Source organism: Phyllopteryx taeniolatus, chromosome 11 (assembly GCF_024500385.1).
Source record: "Phyllopteryx taeniolatus isolate TA_2022b chromosome 11, UOR_Ptae_1.2, whole genome shotgun sequence".
In the NCBI taxonomy this organism is placed as follows: domain Eukaryota; kingdom Metazoa; phylum Chordata; class Actinopteri; order Syngnathiformes; family Syngnathidae; genus Phyllopteryx; species Phyllopteryx taeniolatus.
Window position 1 is genome coordinate 25,090,319 of NC_084512.1, and position 26,650 is coordinate 25,116,968.

General features: G+C 43.1%; 1 protein-coding gene across 1 annotated transcript; it reads left to right on the top strand.

Moving 5' to 3' along the window:
* The first annotated feature begins 550 nt into the window (after positions 1-550).
* Positions 551-20,277, top strand: ddx51 (DEAD (Asp-Glu-Ala-Asp) box polypeptide 51). Its single transcript, XM_061790153.1, has 16 exons — positions 551-713; positions 1,840-2,174; positions 2,251-2,414; positions 2,721-2,871; positions 2,945-3,090; positions 5,027-5,098; positions 5,215-5,321; positions 5,409-5,517; positions 5,595-5,743; positions 10,166-10,364; positions 10,439-10,554; positions 10,628-10,744; positions 16,088-16,189; positions 16,300-16,363; positions 17,123-17,257; positions 20,108-20,277. Exons 1-16 carry the CDS (start codon positions 691-693, stop codon positions 20,129-20,131), a joined length of 2,013 nt encoding a protein of 670 aa, XP_061646137.1. The 5' UTR covers positions 551-690; the 3' UTR covers positions 20,132-20,277.
* Positions 20,278-26,650: the final 6,373 nt, after the last annotated feature.

Below are 26,650 nucleotides of genomic sequence, written 5' to 3' on the forward strand. Positions count from 1 at the left end.
GTTTGTGGGAGAGGAGGTTTGTGGAGCCTCCAATCTGTGCGCGACGCAGGAGACAAAAAAGGTCCCAGCTGTTGTAGGCACCCTGAGCAGACCGGAGTTCCCTAGCTCCTCAATGAGAGTAGAGTTTAACTCCGTAAAAGTAGTTTTGCTGATGTCGAGCAGAAGGTTACGACTGTATCTGCGACTTGGAACATGTAGACATGATAAAGATGGACTAAAACATTATAACTAAAACAACGTTATCAGACGAAAAACACGAAAACACCGTTTGTTTGGGACAGATAGCAGCCGCTCCGTCTGCACGCGCCGCCACCTTGAGCGAGGACTAGGCAAGGGAACTCGGAATAACCTTTCATAAGTATGGTTGTTTTTTTCCAAATGTTCTGTACTAATAGCACATTCTTTGAAGTTGACAAAAACGTAAAGCTAAGAAAATCGGATGACAAATTTGAAAGTTCTGATACAGTACATTCATTGCCAATGATGGGAACGTTGCCCCCACCAACGTGGCCGCTATATAGGCGCGCCGCATTGCTCGCTGCGGGGAAGAAGAAGAAGAAGAAAAACAAGAAGAAGAAGAAGCAGAAGAATTAAAAACAAGAAGAAGAAAAACAAGAGGAAAAACCAAAAGAAGAAGAAGAAAAAGAAAAAGAAACGCAAAAGCATAACAAAATCATTAATTTCGGAGGAATGTCCTTGTTTCTTGTAAACAGGTAGGAATGATTGGCCTGATTATTGTTTTTCTACCTTGAAATTGTTAGTAGTTGACTCGTTTTAATGGTGACACATGGATGCAGTGTATGTAAATAAGCCATGTGAAACGGTCCGGCGTTTCATTGTGTTGCAACCGGTTTTATTTGAGCAGGCAATCGTACTCGCATCCCGTCGACACGTGCGAATTCGTAAAGTTGGCTGGCTTCGTGCCATTCTACTTTAAAATAAAAATAAAAAAAAGACATTATTGTACTTAACATTTTGTTCTCTCACTAATCTAAACTGAGTGCGGACGACAGCGTTTACTACGATTGACTAAGTTAAACATTGAATTTACGCTTGAGTTTAACATGCGGCTACGGAATTGATCGACTTTATTGATTAATTTGAGTTTCTTTTTTTTTTTGTTCATTAGCGCTGTCCATAGTTCAAAGCATGTCCTCACTGACATGCATCAGAATCATCTTTATTTGCAAAGTATGTCCAAAAAACACACAAGGAATTTGTCTCCGGTAGTTGTAGCCGCTCTAGTACGACATCAGACAGTCAATTGACTTAGAACACTTTGGAGACATGAAGACATTGACAAAAAACAGTCACTGAGCAATAAAGGGTTAAGAGTTATCTGGTAATGCCGGTAAAAAAATTTTTTTGACAATTGTGGAAAAAAAAAAGATGCAGAGTCCTCTAGCACTTAGAGCAGTTTGAATGACTAATATTGCAATAGTCCGGTGCAATGACCATTGTGCAAAGGGCGCCGAGACTTCAAGGAGTGTATGCGGTTTAAAGTGACGAGTAGTGCGATAATCTGGGACAATGTTGATTGTGCAAATGTTGCAGATACTCCTCAATTGGTGTGCAAATGGAGCAGATGCTACTCTGGCATGAGTGGCCAGTATCGGTTAACAACAGATAGTGCAAATAGTGCAGCGTGCGAGACTACTACAATGAGTGCACAAGTAACGTATTATTGGCCCCACAGAAATGTGACAACAAACTCAAAACAAAAAAATTGCCAGCATGTTGCAATGGAATTGTTGCTCGCACTGACAACATGCCTGTGAAAATAGAGTTGCTAGTTTACAAAAGCACAGTGTTTCCTAGTTAGCGACATTTTTCGTGCAGGTATCTTGGAGACGATGAAGATGGGACGACTTCAAAGGAGTCCAGATCCCTGGCGCTACTGGCGAAACTGCATCAAAAGGCAAAAGAGAAGCAGAAGCAAGGTTTAACAGAGGAGCGAGTAAAGAGTTCGGAAAAACACACTGCTGATCTTGATGCGAAAAAGAAAAGAAAGGCCGACAATGACAGCAACCAGGAAAGTCAAATATGTAAAAAGAGGAAATCAAAGGCTGCAATCCCGAACGTATCGGACCGCATGCAACAAGAGCCTCGTGAGGGTGAAGAGAAGAGAAGGAAGAGAGGTGCGAGTCATGAGAAGCAAAAGGTTGAGCAGTCAGGTGGGTGCTTGCTTTTTCTCCACCCAACACTTACTTTGTAATAGTAACACAATTCCCCGTATGTGGGTTTATTCAGTTTCAGGCTGCGTATTTAATAGACTTTCAGAGGCAAATGTCACCGGCAGCGATGGGGAGGTTGGAAGGAGAGACGATAACATCCCAAAAGAAACCTCAAGGAAGTCTTCCGTTCCGTCTGGTTTCATGGTTCTGGGCGGATTCGAGAACAAAACAGTACAAAAGGTACAGTGGCTTGTTGACGCTCACTATCGAATCTTCGGTGTTAATGTCAAAGATTATAAATTCATGTTAAAAGTCAAAATATAGTGTGAGGTGCGCTCGCTTTTCTCTTTTTGCTGCCCATGAGTTTATCTGCAGCCTAATCTTTTCGTGCAGCGTCGGATGTTAAATTACGGTCTTGGCAGCGGATCAGAGAAGAGTGAAGAATCTCGTGTCACATTCACCGGCGCATGTTGCGGAGGAGTTTCCATCCTCCGCGCATGCGCACTTTTCACTCGCTATTACAATGAGTGCGTTCACGGTTTGCAGGTTCGCAGAGTTCTACCTCAGTGGCTGGCTCAGCCTGATGTTATCCCCAGGGACATGAGAAGTCAACTGGTGCCTTGCTCTGACATCAGAGGACTTACTGTGCCGCTGCTGAACAAACTCCATCATCATGGAATTAAGAACTTCTTTCCAGGTGAGCCGAAATTCAACGCTGTTTGAATGTTACTTGACACGTAGAAGTTGCCAACGTGACCTTTTTCCTCCAGTGCAAGCAGAGGTCATCCCGACCATTTTGGAGGGCGCACAGCATGGACTACTGATTGGACAAGCTGGTTACAAACCCAGAGATGTTTGTGTTTCTGCTCCAACGGGCAGTGGCAAGACTCTGACTTTTGTCATCCCTGTAATACAAGTGAGCTGCCCACAAGCAAACACTTAAGTTTTCTTCAGATTTGTATCGCGCAAACATGGCAACATTCACTGGACAGGGAGGAAAAATTCAACGAACCCTTGGATTTAAGAACTAATTGACCGTCCTTTGGCAGCAATAATTAGACTTTACACCGATTTGATCGGTATCGGCTGATAATTAGCATTTTATGCTGATCGGCTTTCGCGGCGTCATTTCCGGTCTCCGCGCAAGAGATTTAACTCCGTCTCGCCGTCGCGTATGAATCCAAAAGCTAGTTTATTTTTAGCCTTGTCACGTCTTGTGGCGCAGTACTGTAACTATCTGACGGCCAATAAAGTTTTTTCAATCTTGTCGATGGAAAAAAAAAAAAACACATCGTCGGTGTGGGGCTATTTTGCGGTGTCTCAGACAAACAACACATAAGTTATTTGCAGTCTGTGCACAACTGAACGTCATCTAAATGCTTCGACACAACAAATTTGATCGGGCACCTGAAGAATGTACCCCGCCTCCTGCCCGATGACGGCTGGGATGGGCTCCAGCACGCCCGCGACCCGCGTGAGGGGAAGCGGCTCACAAAATGGATGGATGGCTGGATGGTTACAGTAAGTTAGCAGCCATTATTTCTGTCATGTTGTAATGTTGATTGGACCTAAACTTGTGTCAGTGGGCAATCCTTGACTGCCCCCTAGAGGCCATTGGTGTTTTGACGTTGATCTAAAATGAGAATACTTTTAAGATACTCAGTATACTGTACACAAGTATGTACAATAAATGAATCGCCCTCTCTAAATAACCCAATGGCAACACAGCAACAAAAAAATCTCCCGAAAAGTAACCAAATCAATTTCAAATGATGATACACGCACCTATTGTATGTCGCACTTAACATTCGCTTGCCCTGGTGTGTTTTCTCGTGGCCAGGGCAGCTTTAGGCCACACCTCCAATCTTGTTCTGATCGCTTGAACTCCAGGTTGGCTCACAGCTGACTCTGATTCGCTCTTGGAAAATCCATAGCCGAGAGGTTCACTTACATTTTCCTCCACGTTCTGTGAATGTTTTCAATAAAAATAGAGAAACGTATAATTTTGCGTGATATTAGTTTAAGCAGACTCTGTTTGATTTTTGTTCTTGATGATGATCATACCACATTTTATGACTGATTTATGCAGGCGTGTGGCAAATTCCAAAGGGTTCACTTGGTTTTTCCTCTCACTGTATAGAATTGAGGTGACTATCGGTACAATATGTGAGCCTGAGTGTATAATTTAGAAACAGCGCTCCAATTGCGTCTTAAAGGCCATTACACGACGACACAAAAAGCCAACAGTCTGCCAATGACTGCCGATCTGCTGAAGGTAGACATGCCTTTAAGTGTGGAAGGGAGGGGTGTGTCTTTGGGTGTCTGTCTGTATTCCTTCATGACATTATTTTTCAAGATTATCCTAATATTTTGAATTCATAAAAATATACAATTAGTTGTTTTTGTCAGTTTTAGCGATGTTTTAGATTTTTGCCGTGGCATCGTATCAGCACTGTTTCGAGATGTTGTATGCAAGTATAGTATCATGACACCACTACAAACTGGTGCTTCCAACTCTTATTTTTACAAATAAGTCCTGTACGTTGTGTAATCATTCCACCGTGGAAAGAGAGCAATTCAAATAATAGAAAGCCAAACATTTATGGCATTCACGCCCATGAGTGTATATCAACTCCCATCTAGAACTGCTGATGTTTATTATGCTCGACGGCCGTTATACTCTTACATCTCGCACCGCAGTTTGGGAATCCCTGACCGAGATTGCGCTCCATTTCGCATGCCGTTATTGGACTGGAACGTTGTGGATGCTGAACTCCCAATCAGATTGTCAAGAACCCGCCCGTCCGGTTCGCCCGAGCTTTGGGAAAACTAATGATGTTCTCTTCCATCAGGTGCTGATGAAAAGGGTTGTGTGCGAAGTCCGTGCCTTGGCTGTGCTACCGACCAAAGAGCTCGCACAGCAGGTCTTTTTCTATGCCAATGACAAGTAAAATGAATGTGGCTAAAACTATCAGTTGCATAATTCAAACCATGTTCAATTCCATGAAGGAAGCGGTTGTTGCATTTGTTTTCTGTTCAGGTTTGCAAGGTTTTCACATCATACGCTGAGGGGACCACCCTGAGAGTGGCCATGCTGGCAGGCCAGAAGTCATTTGCAGCAGAGCTGGCTTCACTTTCTGAGCAGAGGTGATGGGAAAAGTCAAAACTAACCTCAGAGCTGCTTAAAGGTGTCCCGCACTTTTGTAAAGACATTTTGTTTCTTGATGATTCTAGAGGTGGGATGAGACGCAGTTTGGCTGATATTGTTGTGGCCACTCCAGGTCGACTTGTTGATCACATTAACAAGAACTCAGGCTTCTCTCTGGATCATCTTAGGTTTCTTGTAAGTTCCCAGAATTCATACGTTGGTTTTGTTTTTTTCAAACTGTTTGTTCTGATTTATAGTATCCTCTGGCACAGATTATTGATGAGGCAGACAAGATGATTGACAGCATGAATCAGTCTTGGCTCAGTCAGGTAGTAAAGGCAGTGTGCCGAACGGCGGACCAGAGACCAGAGAACGTGTCCATCTTCAGGCGAAGAGCACCCTTGTATGTCACAGCAGCGAGGTAAGACCCTCAAGACATTATTGCAATTACTGAACAATGGATATAAAAGGTTTACACACCCCTGATTCAAATGCCAGCTTTTTTGTGATTTCAAAACATTTTCCACTATTAATGTGGCCTGTAACCTGAACAACTCAATTGGGGGAAAAAAAATAAATACATGCACACTTTCAAGCTAATACTTTGTTGCAGCCCCTTTTGGCTTATTATGGCAGCGCTCTTTCTTTTGGGGTAGGCGTCTCATCAGTGTCGCACATCTCGATGTGGCAGCATTTGCTCTGTTTGCAAGAATGCTCAAGATCTAGAAGATTGCGAGGGCATCTCCTATGTATAGTCTTTTTCATATCACCCCACAAATGTTTGATGGACAGCTGCATAATTCTCTCGCCCTTGACTAAGGCCCCAGTCCCCCAAAAGAAAATCAGCCCCGAAGCGTGGTGCTGCCACCACCATGCTTCGCTGTTGTTTTGCTGATGAGCAGTGTTGTTAGCACATAGGCCTGTCACAATAATTACGATATCGACTTACCGTTCGATAAATAAAATGAACACAAGGTTTTCCAGACTCAATAAATTGTCATTGTTGTGGTGAGCTGGCGTGCGGATCACACAGTAGCTGTGTCAGTAGCCGCTGTGGGATCATGGAACGCGGGCGGTTGCCGGTGTTTCCGATTTTTCAGACTTGCTCGATGTGCAGCTTGCAGATTCACACAACGGAGACACTTAAGGGAAAGTGAACTGTTTGTTGCGCTAACGAGGGAGCTAGCCTGCGAGCTAAGGAGCTAAACGGGTCGCTCCACCGTGGCAAAGTCTTTTCAAATGTCAGTGCCTCTCCGAGTTGTTGTGTGTCAGTACCCAATTAACACAAAAACCTGCGGCTTGTCCTGTTACCGGTCGCCACAGCACGTCATCCTTTTCCATGTGAGCCTATCTCTTGCATCCTCCCCTCCAACACCAACTGCCCTCATGTCTTCCATCACGACATCTATCAACCTCCTCTTTGGTCTTCCTCGAGCTCTCTTGCCTGGGAGCTCCATCAGAGATCTCAAATATGCGATTTTATTTTAACTCCTAATCGCCTCCCAGGAAATTAGGCTATTGGAAACACAAAGCTCAACACGCGCTAACAACTGGTGATTGCAGGGCTTGACAGTCCAGTCTGTTGTAAAAGTAAAATGCTTGTTTCCCTACTCAACAAACAAATAACTCGGTGGCGCATCACTGGAGCACTCAGTATTTTTATTTCACATAAATACAGAAAATGCTAAATACAGTGGGTACGGAAAGTATTCAGACCCCCTTAAATTTTTCACTGTTATATTGCAGCCATTTGCTAAAATCATTGTTGATTTTTTTTCCCCCTCATTAATGTACACACAACACCCCATATTGACAGAAAAAAAACGGTATTGTTGAAATTTTTGCAGATGTATTAAAAAAGGAAAACTGAAATATCACACGGCCATAAGTATCCAGGCCCTTTGCTGTGACACCCGTTTAATTCGGGTGCTTTCGATTGCTTCTGATCATCTTTGGGATGGTTCTACACCTTCATTAGAGTCCAGCTGTGTTTGATTACACTGATTGGACTTGATTAGGAAAGCCACACCCCTGTCTATATAAGACCTTACAGCTCACAGTGAATGTCAGAGCAAATGAGAATCATGAGGTCGAAGGAACTGCCTGAAGAGCTCAGAGACACCATTGTGGCAAGGCACAGATCTGGCCAAGGTTACAAAAACATTTCTGCTGCACTTAAGGTTCCTAAGAGCACAGTGGCCTCCATAATCCTTAAATGGAGGACATTTGGGACGACCAGAACCCTTCCTTGAGCTGGCCATCCGGCCAAACTGAGTAATCGATGGAGAAGAGTCTTGGTGAGAGAGGTAAAGAAGAACGCAAAGATCACTGTAGCTGAGGTCCAGAGATGCTGTCGGGAGATGGGAGAACATTCTAGAAAGTCAACCATCACTGCAGCCCTCCACCAGTCGGGGCTTTATGGCAGAGTGGCCCGACGGAAGCCTCTCCTCAGTGCAAGACGCATGAAAGCCTGCATGGAGTTTGCGAAAAAAAAAACACCTGAAGGACTCCAAGATGGTGACAAATAAGATTATCTGGTCTGATGAGACCAAGATAGAACTTTTTGGCCTTAATTCTAAGCGGTATGTGCTCATCACCTGTCCAATACACTCTCAACAGTGAAGCATGGTGGTGGCAGCATCATGCTGTGTGGTGTTTTTCAGCTGCAGGGACAGGGCAAAGGATCTGAATACTTATGGCTGTGTGATATTTCAGTTTTATTTTTAGTAAATCTGCAAAAATTTCAACAGTTCAGTTTTTTTTTTTCCTGTCAATGTGCTGTGTGTACATTAATGGGGGAAAAACATCAACTCCAAGCGTGCTCTCTTCACTCCTAAACGTTCAGAAACTCAAGAGAGTGGTTGGAGTGTGCTGTTCGGCTATTCAGAGCGCCACACTCCCGCTGCTCTGACTGAGGAGACAGAGCGGTCAGAGCGGCACGCAGGACGAGGTGTTTACAGGCAAAACTGACACATTCAATATGGCGGTTGCACTGACGTATCTCTGCCAATGCCCAACATGCTCGGTCTTAAATTAATAGAAAATAGACCGCGCTCTGCCTCGCTGAACACTCCACTCTCAGTGCGTCAGATTGAATTTCTGAACGTACTCTGTTTGTTCTCACTTTGAGCTTCTGGAGTTTTTCCCTATTCTACAGTAGGTATGGAAAGTATTCAGTGCCCCTAAAATTTTTCACTCTTTTCATTCTACCATTACTGCTGAGAGTTTGAAAAAAGGCAAAGATACTCCCAGCGCACAAACACAGACGAGCACTACGCACTAGCTAAGCAGAAACACTGTAGTGCTGGGACAAAATGGCGGACGAGGCACGACGTCGTAAAGTCGAAACGTCGTAGGTCGAGTGCGACGTAACTTGAGGACTTCCTGTATTTACTTCCTGCCATCTAATAGAAGAGCATTAATTTGTTCTGTCTGTCACTATGCCTCACTGGCATAAATAGAGGAGCAAAGATACATTAATTGTTGTAAACATAATTTTTTGAGCAGTTAAGTACACAAGTATATACAGTAAATGAACAGGTCATTTAAATAGACACATTCCCCCATCTTGTGATCGGATCGGTTATCGTTTTTTTTTAAACTCGCTGATCGGCCCCAAAAAGCCTTGTCGTGTAAAGCTTAATTGCAACCAGTCGTCCTGTCCCTGCAGCTGAAAAACACCCCCACAGCAGAATGTTTTGGTAACCTTGCCACAATTCTGTCTCTGAGCTCTTCAGGCAGTTCCTTTGACCCCATGATTCTCATTTGCTCTGACATGCACTGTGAGCTGTAAGGTCCTGTATAGACAGGGGTGTGGCTTTCCTAATCACGTCCAATCAGTATAATATAAAACAGCTGGACTCTAATGAAGATGATCAGAAGAAATGGACATCACCCAAGTTAAATATTTGAGTGTCACAGCAAAGGCTCTGAATACTTATGGCTGTGTGATATTTCAGTTTTTCTTTTTAATAAATCTGCAACAATTTCAACAATTCATTTTTTTCTGTCAATATGGGGTGCTATGTGTACACTAATGAGGAAAAAGGTGAATTTAAATGATTTTAGCAAATGGCTGCAATATAACAAAGAGTGAAAATTTGAAGGGGGTCTGAATACTTTCCCTACCCACTGTACATTTCAAAACTTTAAATGTACACGTTTCTAGTGCTAAAACTGTCAAATGATGCTGTTTTTTTTCTGTCTGGCTTTCGCCCTTAAAGTGGAGGAAATAATGATTTCATCCCTCACTGATTTTGTAAATTGGCCTACTGGTTAAGAAATGAACGGTCTTTACTTTTATTGGTGGGTTTATTTGAACATATTTTACACAGGAACTCATTCACGTTCTGGTTTAGTGTAACAATCTGACCAACACCATCTCTGTGCCTTGATTTTGGGAAACAAATCATTTGAGTCTTGTTAGAATTGAGTACAAGGTGCAACTAATGAAGGTTATTCTGGGTAACAGATTGCAGATGTTCTATGGCACTTGCTAATGATAAAGCTGAACAATATAAAATAGTGTTATCCACATATAGGTGAAATTTGGCATCAGTTACATTTATAAAACAAGATATGCGAATAATAAATAAAGTGGGACCCAGCAGGGACCCATGGGGGAGACCATTTTGAATAGGTAAGGAATTTGAACAAAGACCATCAACCTGAACCCTTTTTATTTTGCCACTCAAGTCGTTCCCAAACCATTTGACTGCTTTTGAAGAGATCCCAATACAGTATGCTCTAATCTCTGGGACACGGCAGAGCGCTCACTGGTATCAAAAGCCTTTGAGAGATTGGCACAATCGTCATTCTAGTTGACTAACTTTCTCCATTACAGTCTGTCTCCTCCTCAAATGCCACTTCAGAAGCTGCTTTTCTCTGCCACACTCACCCAAAATCCAGAGAAATTGGAGCAGCTGGGCCTTCACCAGCCAAGACTTTTCAGTTCTGCCAACCCTGGGAGTTGCTTTAACTGTCCTCAGCCAGTTGTTGACTCCCATACATCTGAACTGTTTGACTTCCCCCAAAGTCTGACGGTGAGTCTTGTATGAATGGTGGCGAATGGAGTCTGATATGACACTAAATAAATGGCTGCTTGGATGTTTTGTAGGAGTTTTATGTGCCTTGTACACTCAGCAAAAAGCCTCGCATCATCCTCCACTTCATCCTGCGCATGAAGCTCAGCCCCATTCTTTGTTTTGTCAACTCCAGAGTGAGCGCTTACAGGTTAGAGAGATCTATCTCACAATTGGCAATGCAATTTTGTGTCTAAGCGCATGTTTTCATTTGTTGTACTCAGACTTCACCTGCTGATACAGCTCTTTGGTGGCATTCAAGTCGCAGAGTTCTCCTCCCGACTGTCTCCCAGAGAAAGAAAGAAGAAGCTGAAGGAATTTGAACAGGGGAAGATCCAACTGTAAGAATGCACAATTATCGTTGTCAAAAGCAATTTGTGTTTAAAAACATAGTGACCATATTCAGGCTTAACTTCTTGAGACATCTTCAAAATGCCTTTTGTACTATCAATGCTGGTCCTCACTACGCTGGTTATCCAAAACGTGAAATATATTGAAATCAATGTGTTCTGAAATTTTGTTTGTAATCCTCGTTGCCATTTGATCAGAGAGACTTTTAGTTTAATAATGCACAAAAGCTAATGGTAAGTATTTCATGGTACCACTCCATGGTAGGGACAATGCAACCCTAAGGGGGGGGCACAACCAGTGCAAACTGAAACTGTAGGCCGGTCCCAAGCCTGGATAAATGCAGAGGGTTGGCTCAGGAAGGGCATCCAGCTTAAAACCTTGCCAAAGTGTTGGACCAAAGAATTCCGTACCGGATCGGTCGTGGCTCGGGTTAACAACGTCCGCCACTGTTAAACTGCAGGGCGCCGGTGGAAATTCAGCTACCGTGGGTCGAACACTAAGGAGAGCTGGAAAGCGGGTTCTTAGGCAGAAAGAGAAGAGGAAACCGGAGAGCCAAGAACTGAATGTGGGGACTTTGAATGTTGGGACTATGATAGGAAACGCTCGGGAGTTGGTGGACACGATGATTAGGAGAAAGGTTGATATAATGTGTGTCCAGGAGAGCAGGTGGAAAAGCAGTAAGGCTAGAAGCTTAGGGGCAGCGTTCAAATTATTTTACAAAAAAAAAAGACAATTTCAATGCCCAATTGAAAGTGGCCAGCACATTCAGGTGGATCTAATCTTTCTTTTTTTTAAAGCAATAAGGAGGTTATTTTATTTATTTTATACCCAGAAATACTGCTGAATTTTAGTATAACATCTAAGATCGTTGGGATCAAGGTCTTCAAATTCTTGAGGAAGAGGCGATAAAGTGGCGATAACCTTGTCTACCACCCCTCTTAACCTTAATTGGTCTTGATATAATATTATTGGTTATTTCAGCATTTGGGTCGTTCTACAATAACTTTACCCAATTACAAAATATTTCCCCAAAACCAAAGCGCCTCAAAACATCGAACAGATAGGACTACCTGAAACTTCATTATACTGCAAACATAGGAGTCAAATTGTTTTATGTATAGTTGAACATGGTTTCTTAAAATAGGCTTCCTTCAGAGTTTTAATTTTTGATTCTAATAATGTACATTTTTGTCTAACCTTTGTAGATTTTGAACTCATAAAATTAATCATTAATTTCTAATAAAGGCCTTGATAGCTTCCCACGTTTTCATTCGTAATCACCGTTAAATACAAATCAATTTGTTTTGCCAGGAAGTCAATAAGATCAGAGTTCTGGAGCCAGTTGGGCTGGAATTTCCATTTTGGGGGGGGTCTCGCCATAGACCTGAATCCACATTAATCAAATTGTTAGGGGAATGGTCAGAGATCAAAATACTTTCATAAGTATAAGCCTTTCTTTTATTCATCAAGCTGGCCGAAATCAGAAAGCAATAAATTCGTGAGTAGGAATTGAATGTACTGGAATAATATGAAAACATTGATCGTTGTGGATTGCGATACCTCCAGATGTCCCTTAAGTTCATATCTTTCATAAAATCTCTGATAATTTCTCTATTCCATTTGTGGCGGTCATCCACGTGTAGATGGGTCTATTCTTTCCATCGCACAGTTGTAATCTCCCGCAATAACACACAGTCCTTGTAGGGAAGCCAAATTTAAGAAGGGATCATTGACAAATTTAGGGTAAATCTTTATTTGGAGTATGAACATTGACGAGATAAGATACCATGCGCAATCTTACCCATTACCCATTTTTATCTCTAATCACTTTTTTTGACCCTGAATGGAATGGTCCCATGTATTGGAGTCATTACCCCTCTTGCCTGGGTTGTAAAAGGTGCCGAATATACTTCCCCCTGCCATCATTCTTTCCAACCAAGTGTGTTTTTGGAGGGAAATCATTTTCGATTTCAGCTCTTTTAACCTCCTCATAACCTGTTTCACCTTGACAAATTTTTGCAACCCTCTACAATTCCAAGATCAAAATTTGATGTCTAACTCACTGGACATATTTGCCAATTACAGCCAGTTAGAGATTTTCCATCAATATAGAAATGGAACCCTTGCAAGATAAAAACTAAAATTGCACAAAAAACATAAACCCTTCATGGTATGAACTGCATTGAAACTGGTGTATTCCACACCCTAAGCCATTGAACAAGGCTTTAACCTCCTCCATCACTTCACTCCCGAGAAAAGCAGATGACCTCACCATTCTTTCACTTAACTACCGCCATAGTTTCTCCCTCCTCTATCCATATCCCTGAGACTATTTACCAAATACATGCTAAAGAAATATGTTGAGGCATTAACACAAAAAGTAGCAAAGGTGCGTTGGCTAATGTATCCATCCCCTAGCTTATTTTGTAATCGGCCTTGAATAGAAGTTTCTTTTTGGCTTTGACCGACTTCAGCACCATCAACCTGTCTCTGTCATTCAGAAATTTTATTATCAAGGCTCTCGGGGGGCATTAGGTTCATGTCTTTGCCTAACTCTATTGGCCTTCACGAGAAACAGTTTAGATTTTAGCCTTGTGATTTCCAACGCATCCGGGCTCCACTTTTCAAGGAATGAGCATGCGTCATCCCTTTCTACATTCTCCAGTAGGTTTACCAACCTTAAATTGCACCTTCTGGACCTCATTTCCAGGTCCATCAGCTAGTCTCCCATTTCTTTGTTCTTCTTTTCGAGATTCTGAAGTTTGGCTTCCATTGCAACCCCAGCGTCCTCTTTGCTAGATATACGGGTCTCTGCGTTTTTCATTCGCTCAGCGCATTCCCCAATTTCCTTCCTCACCCCAACAATTTCAACCAAAACTACATGAATCTTACCGGAGAAGTTCTGTTTTAAGTCCAGAGAAAAGTCACTTTGTTTGTCTCTCCTTTCTGCCTCGAGTTGCCCTTCTTTGAGGTTGTTTCGACATCAGAGTCCTCTCAGTCACACAAAAAGTCACTTTGCATTCTGTAATATAGAGGATGTTTCAGGATTGAAATGGATGTGTCAAAGTACAGGAAATCGCACAAGGAAAGAGGTTCACTGAGAGGACTGAGGAGAGGACAAAGGAATACGTGGCGATGCGACATAGGGCGAAGGTAGAGGTGGCAAAGGCCAAACAAGAGGCATATGATATGTAAAACCAAGTTGGACACTAAAGGCGAAGATCATATATATGGGTTGGCCAGACAGAGGGATAGAGATGTGCAGGATGTGCAGCAGGTTAGGGTGATTAAGGATAGAGATGGAAATGTGTTGACTGGTGCCAGTAGTGTGCTGGATAGATGGAAATAATACTTTGAGGAGTTGAATGAGGAAAATGAGAGAGAAGGGAGAGTAGAAGAGGCAAGTGTGGTGGACCAGGAAGTGGCAATGATTAGTAAGGGGGAAATTAGAAAGGCACTAAAGAGGATGACAAATGGAAAGGCAGTTGGTCCTCATGACATAACTGGAGGTATGGAAGCATCTAGGAGAGGTGGCTGTGGAGTTTTTGACCAGCTTGTTCAACAGAATTCTCGTGAGTGAGAAGGTTCCTGAGGAATGAAGGAAAAATGTGCTGGCGCCCATTTTTAAGAACAAGGGTGATGTGCAGAGCTGTGGGAACTATAGATGAATAAAGTTGATGAGCCACACAATGAAGGGAAAGAGTGGTGGAGGCTCGACTCTAGACAGAAGTGAGTATTTGTGAGCAACAATATGGTTTCATGCCTAGAAAGAGTACCACAGATGCATTATATGCCTTGAGGGTGTTTTTGGGTAGTACAGAAGGAGCTACATTGCGTCTTTGTAGATCTAGAGAAAGCCTATCACAGAGTACCTGGAGAGGAACTGTGGTACTGCATGCAGACGTCTGGAATGGAAGAGAAGTATGTTAGAATAATACAGGACATGTACGAGGGCAGCAGAACAGTAGTGAGGTGTGCTGTAGGTGTGACAGACGAATTTAAGGTGGAGGTGGGACTACATCAGGGATCAACCCTGATCCCCTTCCTGTTTGCAGTGGTGATGGATAGGCTGACAGATGAGGTTAGACTGGAATCCCCGTGGACCATGATGTTCACAGATGACATTGTGCTCTGCAGTGAAAGCAGGGAGCAGGTGGAGGAACAGTTAGGAAAGTGGAGCCATTCACTGGAAAGGAGAGGAATGAAGATTAGCCCAAGTAAAACAGAATATATGTGCATGAATGACAGGGCTGGAGGGGGAAGAGTGAGGCTACAGGGAGTAGAGGTAGCGATGGTGAAGGACTTGAAATACTTGGGGTCTACAGTCCAGAGCAATGGTGAGTGTGGTCAGGAAGTGAAGAAACGGGCCCAAGCAGGTTGGAACGTGTGGAGGAAAGTTTCAGGTGTATGATGTGACAGAAGAGTCTGCTAGGATGAAGAGCAAAGTTTCTAAAACAGTGGTGAGGCCAGCCATGATGTACGGATTAGAGACAGTGGCACTGATGCGACAACAGGAAGCAGAGCTGGAGGTGGCGGAAATGAAGATGTTGAGGTTCTCTCTTGGAGTTAGCAGGTTGGATAGGATGAGAAATGAGCTCATCAGATGAACGGCCAAGGATAGATGTTTTGGAGACAGTTAGAGAGAGTAGACTTCGATGGTTTGGACACGTCCAGAAGAGAGAGAGTGAATATATTGGTAGAAGGATGATGAGGATGGAGCTGCCAGGTAACAAGAGGAGGTTGATGGATGTAGTGAGGGAAGACATGAGGGCAGTTGGTGTTCGAGAGGAGGATGCAGGAGATAGGCTTTCATGGGAAACGATGACACGCGGTGGCGACCCCTAACGGGACAAGCTGAAAGAGAAAGAAAAAGAAGACTACATGGTAGGGGCATGTAGTGTTTGAAATGTGTAAGTGACCAGAGAAAGTGGGTACTCTGTCCTAATAGTGATATTATATCATCCTTTATCATCTATGCTCAACTAAAAGAGCAGATTTATGAGTGGCCAATCATCAATGTTCTCGTCACAAAATTTGTTTAGTCTGTGCCCCATTCATATTCGCTCTGGACTCGTCGGTCAACCACCCCTGGGTAAAGCCTGCCATTTGCTCTGAACTGGGGTACGCTCCAGCCCCTCTTGTTGACCCTGAACAGGAAAAGTGGTGAAGAAAGGGGATGAAACCCCATGATGAACCAGACCTTAGAATATGAGCAAATTTGTTATGGGCTCAATAAAGTATCCACCTATCATATGCACACACTGGCCAACACAGGAGGTCCATATACACCTTCTAACGATTTGGAACTATCCATCTTCCTTTGGCATTTGAAGGATGATCAGCACCGATGCCGCTGCCAGAGGCATTGACATCTCTGGGGTCAAATGTGTTGTGAACTATGATGCTCCGCAGTACATCAGGACGTACATTCACAGGTGAGCTCTCATATTAAATCTGATTAATAAGAGGCAGTTTCGAAAAGTGATCCTCCATAGCGTTGGTGTAGTTTTATCCTTGACTGATGATTGCCTGGTTTTTGTCTCAGAATTGGAAGAACTGCAAGAGCTGGAAAAGCTGGTCTGGCCTTCACCTTCCTGCTTGGAGTACAGGTGTCACATGTCCACATATTAATGCATGCATTACTCGGAAAAATGTCGGGATATTCATCTTTTGCATGAAATTCAAGGATTAAACTGAAATGTACTGTAACCTATACAGGTCAACCTAATTTGACCTTCTACAAACTTTTGAATGCACATGTCCAAATGTTCAATATTTCCATACATTTTGCACAACTTATTGTTCTCTAACAAGATGATGAACAACAACAACATTCAAAGCGGGTGTTTGATCCATGAATCGACCAATACATTTCCTGGTTCACTTCCAATTGGTATGTCAACAGTAGCCTTTACACGATCAGGATTGTTGGGGGCGATCACCGGCCACCGATCAGCGAGTTTAAAAAAACGATAACCGATCCGATCACAAGATGGAGGAATGCGTCTATTTAAATGACCTGTTCATTTACTGTGTATACTTGTGTACTTAATTGCTCCAAAAAATATATTTAGAATCGTATCGTATTCAAAGTACGTGAACATACCTCAAGCAAGCCTTAAACGAACGTCCTCTCCTGTCCTGAGCACCGGTGACCACCAACACACTTTTCCCCCCATTTTGTCCTCATAGTCGGCACGATCCACTTTTGTTGTCGTCGCCACGGTAACAAGTGTATCCGGTCACATTTGAGTTGACAAGATAAAGCCCAATGATCGTAAAAAATGGGTTGCGGTGGTATCGGAATACAAGATTTTATTGCAGAAGTCTGACAGTGCAATTGTGAAAGAGCAAATTTGTCCTCTCAGGAAAAGAACTTCCTTCAGATGGTGATGGAAGCAGGGAGTCCAGGGATCCAAAAGCAGATCGTTAAACCTGCAAACCTGAGGAGTTTGGAAGGCCGATATGAACAAACACTGCAGGAGCTTGCTGCTGTCATTAAGGTGGTATTACTCACTTCTAATGGCTTCATATTAAATGAGTGAACGTGCGCTGTTGTGGTTGAAGCGAGCTGTGAATGAACACTCGATGAACAAAGTCCAAGCAAAAAAAGATGAAACCAAGATAAATTGAAGAAGTTGTACCACATAAATTTCCAGTGCAAAAACAGTCCCTTTGTTGAGCAAAAAGTAGGGCTGTGTGATAAATCAATATCAATGAATGAAAATACACGCGATCAATATCAATAGAAAATACAGTACGTTCGATAAAATGCTCAATAAAAACAAATCTGTAAGAAAACAAAAGCTGCCCGAAAGGCATTCTGCAGGAAGCTACAAAGGCTTTAGGGCTCACCTAATTTTTCTCTTTGCTGGGACGCTGTTGTTGTATCCGTTATCCTATTTGAGAGATTGTCATCAAACTCGCTCTTTTGAATCGAAACCTAGAACTTCGAAGAAATAACTTGAATAACAAACGCAAAAATAATGGTGCGACAGCTAGCGTTGGGAACAACGATAACCCGATACGACCGGATAGCCGTTCGTTAAAGGCGAGAGATACGCCTGTGTTGGTAGCAGACTCGACTATCGATACAAAATCCGCCAGGAATCCTTAGATACGCCGGTTGTAGGGCTGTGGACCGGATATTGCGAGGTTAGGAATCGGTTGCCTGAGGCTTTATGGTTTTCATCTCGTAAAACAAGCGCGAGGGGTCTCGTGCTGTGCTCCACGGGTAATGTTAAGTTTACAACCAAACAGCAGTGGTGGATACTAGCGACACTACTAGTTGAACTAAATTTCTCCATCGTGTCACTATTTCAACATCAAATAGCTTTTCATTAGTTAAGCTACTTTCGTGGTCACAGCGATAGCAAAGTAGCGCTCCGTACGTCACGTTAAGTACCTTATCTCAAGTCCGCCGTTGACACCTGGGCCGGCAGCGAAATGTGCAATGCCGATTGTAAACATGCAGACAGTATGGCAAAGGTAGGTACATCTCGGCAATTTCCTTGGGCAGTAACTCTGCAAACTGAATGCTTCTTCTCGAGTCCTCGCGGTCCACTTGTACGTTCGTGTTGGTACTGTGCGACACCAAAAAGAAACGACCGAGAGGACACACGGCCAGGTGTATCCCGAAGCTGACAGCACAATCGCCAGTTGAACGAAGCGAGTCACAGCTACTAGAAAGTTCAAAAAGTCATCAGCAAGCAGCAAAATCAATCAATCAATAAGAAAAAGCAGTGCATGTGTGGCATGTGTGCAGCGGCTGTCCTAGCTTAAATGGCACAGTTTGCGAGACCCCCAAAGGCTCTTTAAATACTGTTTGCGTAAAGTTTGTGAAGAGAAAAAAAAAATCTTAAAAATGTATTGTTGTGGTCTATTTTAGTAATTAATTTGATATTAATTAATATTAATAGCAATTATTTTAATTTTTTTTACAGTGCCATTTAGCAAGAATGCTCAGGGTGAAGTGGTCTTTTACATGTTTGAAAATAGGATTAGACAAATGTTTTTTATAGAATTGGGTTAAGTCAAGGTTCTTCGATTAGCACATATGCAAATGTTAAATATCACTTTATTTTCTGCATTGAATGGAGAATCGTATCGCTACCATACTGAATCGAATCGTATCAAATCGTTCTACCGTAAAGATATCGTTTTTGAATCAAATCACGACCTGTCGAGATGCGAATCGGCATCATGCCAAAGATTGCTAACCCTAGCGACAGCGCAAGAAGAAATTGTTGACGAGAGAGGGAAGCTGCGTCACATCACTAGTTTTTGCAGTATTTTGGGTAGTTTAAATCTAACAAGAGTCAGACTACTGATGCTATCTGTACACTATATTTCAAATATTTATTTGGAAACATGAATGGCAAGAGCCACACAAGTAGGCTGTTGCACACTGTCTCTGGTAGCTATGTTAATTTATGTTCCGTCTTCTGGGGTCCCCTGCACGCTCGGTACGGCAAGCGAGAGGGACACTTCCAGAAGCAACCACGGAAAACAAAAGCTCACAATAGATTACATTATGCAGAATTATTGTGCCTACAAAAGAAATTTCACCACTGTGCACCATAAACAATGCTGCTTTTTGTATTATCATAGCATTTTATAAAGGGGTGGGGGATATATCAAATATGTGTCACGGGTTGTCGCATGTGAGATGTATAAAATGACCATTGATGAAATGGGATTTTATTTTTGTATGTTTTTTAATTGAATGATGAATGAAAACCATGGGCTGAACCACAAATGGCACGTTTTTCATTCAGGGTAAAGTGACAGGTGCTTGAGCGTCACTCGGGGTCTATGTGTGCACATGCCTGGTTCTAAGTCGACTTCCACAGATGGCGAGGGTGTATTCCCCAGAGCCAAATATGGAAGATTATCCAACAGGAAAGCACCCCGATAGCCGCCCATTCTACTGAGACCCATTCTGGGAACCTACCAGCAAATCTGACATTTAGAAACAGAGTGCTCTCGCACGACGGTAATTAAGGCGGTACAAACTCTTCAAGCTACAATGGTACCTGACAATTCAGTGTTTCAAAAGTGAGGAGGGGGGGATTTGAAAATAAATTCAGAATTTTACAGGGAGCTCATGCAGTTAACTAATACTAAAGAAACATAATAGGTTCTTAATCAGTACTCACGCTGCAGCTTTTTGGACCCGCCGTTGGGTAAGACCTGCTGGAGCAACCTGTTAATAGTTGAAAAAAAAATCCAGCCTATAGATAGGTCACAGAACAAAAGCCATAGAAAATGAGTAGAGTAGCTTTTTCTTGCTAGGGATCATACTTGGGCCACTGCTCGATCACCAATATGCTACCTTTTTCTATTTTTTGCAGGAGGAAAGAGTGCACATGAAATGAGGCCATCTTTTATGAGCTGACGGAAGATTAGTTGGAATGGAATAGATGGAGAATGTTTTTTTTTATTGTTACAATACTGATACAACTTTATTCAGTTTGTATGTATAACGCATGACTGGTTAATAAATACTTACAGCCTGCTGTTATGTGCCTCGATTGAATATCAGTGTTCCCCAACCTTTGCACCGCAGACCGGTTGAGTGTGATGAACCCGTATTTTTAAGTAGGACTGCTGATATATTGTTTCGTTCGCGAACGTTTCGTTGAAAAGAACAAATCTTTTCAGTCAACGAAATGAACCGAATGAGTTTATGAATATTGCTTCCCTTCGCCTCTCTATTAACGTGCTCGGACACAGAGCTCTGTGTGCAGCCGGCCTCTTGAGCAATGACGTTTTGTGTCTTGCCCTCTTTGTGCAACTCGTCAATGGTTGTCTTTTGAACAACTGTCAGGTCAGCAGTCTTCCCCATGATTGTTTGGGCTTTTCATGAGTTGTCATGATAATCATCAACATGAAACATAATGAGGAGTATCTGCAACATTTGCACAACCAACATTGTCCCAGATTATCGCACTGCTCGTCACTTTAAACCGCATACACTCCTTGAAGTCTCGGCGCCCTTTGCACAATGGTCATTGCAGCGGACTATTGCAATATTAGTCATTCGAACTGCTCTAAGTGCGAGAGGACTCGGCATCTTTTGCACAATTGTCAAAAAAAAAAAATAATTGTACTGGCATTACCAGGTGACTATTAACCCTTTATTGCTCAGTGAAGTGTTCTCTGTCTGTTGTCGTACTAGAGCGGCTCCAACTACCTGAGACAAATTCCTTCTGTGTTTTTTGGACATACTTGGCAAATAAAGATGATTTTGATTCTAAAAGAAAGAAACCCCTTGAAATACATAAGTCTGTGGGAAATGAATTTATACATTATATAAGTTTCACTTTTGGCGTCACGGTGGACGACTGGTTAAAACGTCAGCTTCACAGTTCTGAGGACCGGCATTTCGATCCCCGGCCCCGCCTGTGTGGAGTTTGCATGTTCTCCCTGTGCCTGTGTGGGTTTTCTCCGGGCACTCCGGTTTCCTCCCACATCCCAAAAACATGCATGAATTGGAGACTCTAAATTGCCCGTAGGTGTGACTGTGAGTCTGACTGGTGCTGCAATTGGCTGGCAACCAGTTCTAATTTTATCCAAGCTGGTCATTCCGAGAGCGAACCTCAACATTTCCGCCACCTCCAGCTCTGCTTCCTGTTGTCTCTTCAGTGCCGCTGTCTCTAATCCGTACATCATGGCTGGCTTCACCACTGTCTTCTAAACTTTGCCCTTCATCCTAGCAGAAACTCTTCTGTCACATAACACACCTGACACCTTCCTCCACCCGTTCCAACCTGCTCGGACCCGTTTCTTCACTTCCTGACCACACTCACCATTGCTCTGGATGGTTGACCCCAAGTATTTAAAGTCCTCCACCCTTGCTATCTCTTCTCCCTGTAGCCTCACTCTTCCCCCACCACCCCTCTCATTCATGCACATATATTCTGTTTTACTTCGGCGAATCTTCATTCCTCTGCTTTCCGGTGCATGCCTCCATCTTTCTAACTGTTCCTCCAGCTGCTCCCTGCTTTCACTGCAGAACACAATGTCATTTGCAAACATCATGGTCCACGGGGATTCCAGTCTAACCTCATCTGTCAGCCTATCCATCACCACTGCAAACAGGAAGGGGATCAGGGCTGATCCCTGATGCAGTCCCACGTCCACCTTAAATTCTTCTGTCACACCTACAGCACACCTCACCACTGTTCTGCTGCCCTCGTACATGTCCTGTATTATTCTAACATACTTCTCCCACACTCCAGATGTCCGCATGCAGTACCACAGTTCCTCTCTGGGTACTCTGTCATAGGCTTTCTCTAGATCTACAAAGACACAATGTAGCTCCTTCTGACCTTCTCTTTACTTTTCCATCAACATCCTCAAGGCAAATAATAATAATCCCCCTGTCTGGCCAGCCTGTATAGATCCCTTTCTCCTTCTTTAGTGTCCAACCTGCCATACATGTCATCATATGACTCTTATTTGGCCTTTGCCCTGTGTCGCATCTCAATTCATTCCTTTCGCCTCTCCTCGGTCCTCTCAGTGTCCCACTTCTTCTTAGCTAACCTTTTTCCTTGTATGATTTCCTGTACTGTGAGATTCCACCACCAAGTCTCCTTCTCTCCTTTCCTGCCAGAAGATACACCAAGTACTCTCCTGCCTGCCTCTCTGATCACCTTGGCTGCAGTGGTCCAGTCTTCTGGAAGACTGGACCCGTCCACCGTGAGCCTGTCTCACCTCTTCCCGAAAAGCTGCACAACACTCGTCCTGTCTCAGCTTCCACCACATGGTTCTCTTCTCTGCTTTTGTCTTCCTAATCTTCCTCCCCACCACCAGAGTCATCTTACACACCACCATCCTATGCTGTCTAGCCACACTCTCCCCTACCACTACCTTACAGTCGGTAACCTCCTTCAGATTACATCGTCTGCACAAGATGTAATCCACCTGTGTGCTTCTACCTCCGCTCTTGTAGGTCACCCTATGTTCGTGCCTCTTCTGGAAAAAAGTGTTCACTACAGCCATTTGCATCCTTGTTGCAAAGTCTACCACCATCTGTCCCTCCAAGTTCCGTTCCTGGATGCCGTACTTACCCATCACTTCTTCATCACCCCTATTACCTTCACCAACATGTCCATTACAATCTATATATGCATATATATGCATATATATATGCATATATATATATATATATATATGCATATATATATATATATATATATATATATGCATATATATATATGCATATATATATATATATATATATATATATATATATATATATATATATGCATATATATATATATATATATATGCATATATATATATATATATATATACCAAGTCTAGCACGTGTCCCATATTGTGAGTTGGCTGCATGAAGTGTTGGGTAAAATAAAAAATAATTAAGAACATTTAAGAAGTCCTCTGTGACTGGGTCTAAAATGTTATCCACATAGATTAAAATATCCAGTTAAGAGAATCTTATCATGCTTATTATGAATAGATAGAGAGGGAGGGAGAGAGAGAGAAATTTTGAAAATTCCAAATTCCATTTTGTGGAAGAGGAGGTGCAGTCACAACCTTTGCTTTTTCATACACAAAAACATTATGAATACAGATTATTGATGTAAAACACAATATTTGATGCTTTATATACTCTTTATTTGGCTAGGGGTGGCGCAGCGGCCCAACTCGCTTCAAACCCGGAATGTATTGGATTGAGTAAAAGCTTCCATGCATTTAGATTGGCTGTAAACTGCAAGGGTATGATTAAAATGTTTCATCGCAGCAAAACCATTGGCAGACTGATGGGCCATTCATGAAAACAGTTGCCAAACCACACACACTGCACGACAGTTCAGTCAGGTTCAGTACCGTCGCTCGGCAGAGAGCAGCTAATAAATACATTAGTCCAGCTTCGGGTTGCCTTTCGCCCAGTCAGATAGTATTTAATTTTTGGGAATTCCTGATTTCGAGGGGGTTTATGAGCTGGAAACCCGAATTACATAAAAATAAACAAATATATACTTGGAATTGTTTAAATAGTGTGTCCTGAATCTATAATGTCTGAAAGTTTAACTTGTTCAATGGAATTATGGAACTAAATAAACTTTTGCATGATATAAAATTTTTTGGAATAGGGTATGTAACGCCACAGGGGGAAGCGAGCCAGAGTGCAGGTCAAGCTCCGGAAGAAAGGATTCCGAATGCCGCTCCCGTTGATTCACCTTGCAAATCGACGTTCTCTACCAAACAGAATGGATGAGCTTAATCTTCTCACAATTATTATTCTTGGGGACTTTAACAAAGCTAAACTCAACCACGAACTCCCTAAATACAAGCAGCGCATTGACTCTCCCACCAGGGAAAACAACATTCTTGACCACTGCTACACCACGCCTTCAGCAACTTCGTCAGGCTAAAGAGGAAGCCTACCGAAGTGGGGACAGAGTCCTGTAGAATTACTCTAGAAATCAGCTGTCAAAAGAAAGCTGGAAAAACAGTCTGACTCTAAGTCAGTCTGGCGAGGACTAAAATCGCTAACCAACTACAAGCGACCATCCCCTCCGGCAGAGAACAATAAAGGACTAGCTGAAGACTAGAACACCTTCTACTGCAGATTTGAAAAGGACACTATTCCACCCCACACCCATCCAGCTGCACCACTGACCACCATCGCACCTCTGTTGACGTCTACGTTGACCATTCAGGAACAGAATGTGAGACGTATCTTCAAACTAACAAAGCGGCGGGCCCAGACATTGTGTCCCCATCCTGCCTCAAAGTCTGCGTGGACCAGCTCGGTCCAGTCTTCACACAGCTCTTCAATAGTGTGTAGTACCATCCTGTTTCAGATGCTCCACCATCATCCCAGTCTCCAAGAAACCTGCAATCTCGGGTAAAAATGACTCCAGGACTGTCGCCCTGTCATTTGTGGTCAAATAAGACTGAAATGAACGCCTCGTGCTGGACCACCTTAAGAGTGTCACAGGACCCCTGGTGTCATCAACTCTATCCTCAAAAAGGCCCAGCAGGGATGTACTTCCTGCAACTTCTGAGGAAGCACGGCCTGCCACAGGAGCTGTTGAGGTAGTTCTACACAGCAGTCATCAAATCAGTCCTGTGTTCATTCGTAACAGTTTGGTTTGGTGCTGCCCCAAAAAAGGACTGCAACTGACAATGAGGACTGCCGGAAAATTTGTCAGTACGCTCTACCCACCCTTGAGGACTTGCACGCTGCCAGAACTAAGACAAGCGCATGCAAAATCCTCTTGGAACCTCCACATCTTGGTAACCACCTCTTCCAGCTCCTTCCCTCCGGTAAGCACTATCGATCAATGCAAACTAAAACATTTAGACATTCCAACAGCTTCTTCCCATTAAATTGCTCGAGTCCTTTTATGGCTAAGTGACTCTCTGTCGTGTGTTTTTATGTCTCAAAAGTATTTTGTCAAAATGGGTGTCTATTGTCGTACTTGAGTGGCTCCAACTACCAGAGACAAATTCCTTGTTTTTGACATACTTGCTAAATGAAGAGGATTCCGATTTCATAAAAAAAATTGATTGGTTTTGTCATACGTGTGTCCAGAAAAGGCCCCTCTGAAAACTACTACTGTTTGACCCAGTTGTGTATCCGCTTTGTCCATATTTGGCTAAGACCGCCCCCTTTCTTCTGATTGGTTGCTTCCATGTAGAAGACCCCCTTCTGAGAGCACACGTGTTACGCTGACAGCGCTGGCTCAGGCGCGGAGAGGTAGGCGGAGACTTTCGCTAGTGACGTTGATAAGCTCGAGAAATTCGAATGACCTGATTTCAGGCCTCTCGGCAGAAAAGCGCCTGGAACTCAGGAATGCATGGACGATTTTAATTCATATATCACGTTTAATGAGGCACCATGGAGACAATATTACATACCAAATACTAGAGAAGTTGGTTTGGGAAAACACAGGACCTTTAAACAACAGGAGAATAATCCTATATATCCAAAAATGTAATTACCATTGTCAAGTGGGCGGCCGAGCCACATCAAGCGATGGAACAAAGATAGTAATTGGCTTATGTAGCTGGGTTCATATGATTGAGCTTAGCCCCAGTTTGCAATTCGTAGATTAACCACCAGAGGTCGCCAAACCAAATTTAGATCATGATTATTGTCAACCCCAGCTGTGATTCCTAGTTTAACCACCGGAGGTCGCCAAACCAAAAGTAGATTATGAGTCGCCAGTTCAAGTAAAGTCTTCTTAAATGTCCTAATACTATTAAACCCCGTAGCATGGTAGACAAACACATACTGAAGTCAATCACTTATAACCATTTGTTTGATTTATATCGTTGAGATGGCCGACTGGTTAGAGCGTCAGCCTCACAGTTCTGAGGACCCCGGGTTCAATCCCCGGCCCCGCCTGTGTGGAGTTTGCATGTTCTTCCCGTGCCTGCGTGGGTTTTCTCCGGGCACTCCGGTTTGCTCCCACATCCCAAAAACATGCATTAATTGGAGACTCTAAATTGCCCGTAGGCATGACTGTGAGTGCGAATGGTTGTTTGTGCCTTGCGATTGGCTGGCAACCAGTTCAGGGTGTACCCCGCCTCTCCTGCCCGATGACAGCTGGGATAGGCTCCAGCACACCCGCGACCCTAGGGAGGAGAAGCGGCTCAGAAAATGGATGGATGGATGGATATCCTTGAGATAATTTTGTTCTCTTTGATGTTATAACTTGGATGTTCTTTTGAAAATCATTGAAATAAGTACATCAAGCCTAGTAAGGCTGTTATACATTATTCTTACTTTTGTAGTACTAGAGGATGATGCTTTGAAACTGCTTTTGTGCAAATAACTGTAACCTGTGTAAGATTGTCTCTCTCAGACAAAATAACACACGATGTACTACCTAGGAAAGAACAAACCTGTTGGA

What these genes read in the sequence shown, in the direction of transcription:
- ddx51 (XM_061790153.1), top strand. Translation starts at nt 691, where the DNA reads ATGTCCTTGTTTCTTGTAAACAG. An exon ending in TCCTTGTTTCTTGTAAACAG is followed by an intron (nt 714 to 1,839) that starts GTAGGAATGATT and finishes TTTTTCGTGCAG; the next exon opens with GTATCTTGGAGACGATGAAG. An exon ending in AGCTTGCTGCTGTCATTAAG is followed by an intron (nt 17,258 to 20,107) that starts GTGGTATTACTC and finishes TATTTTTTGCAG; the next exon opens with GAGGAAAGAGTGCACATGAA.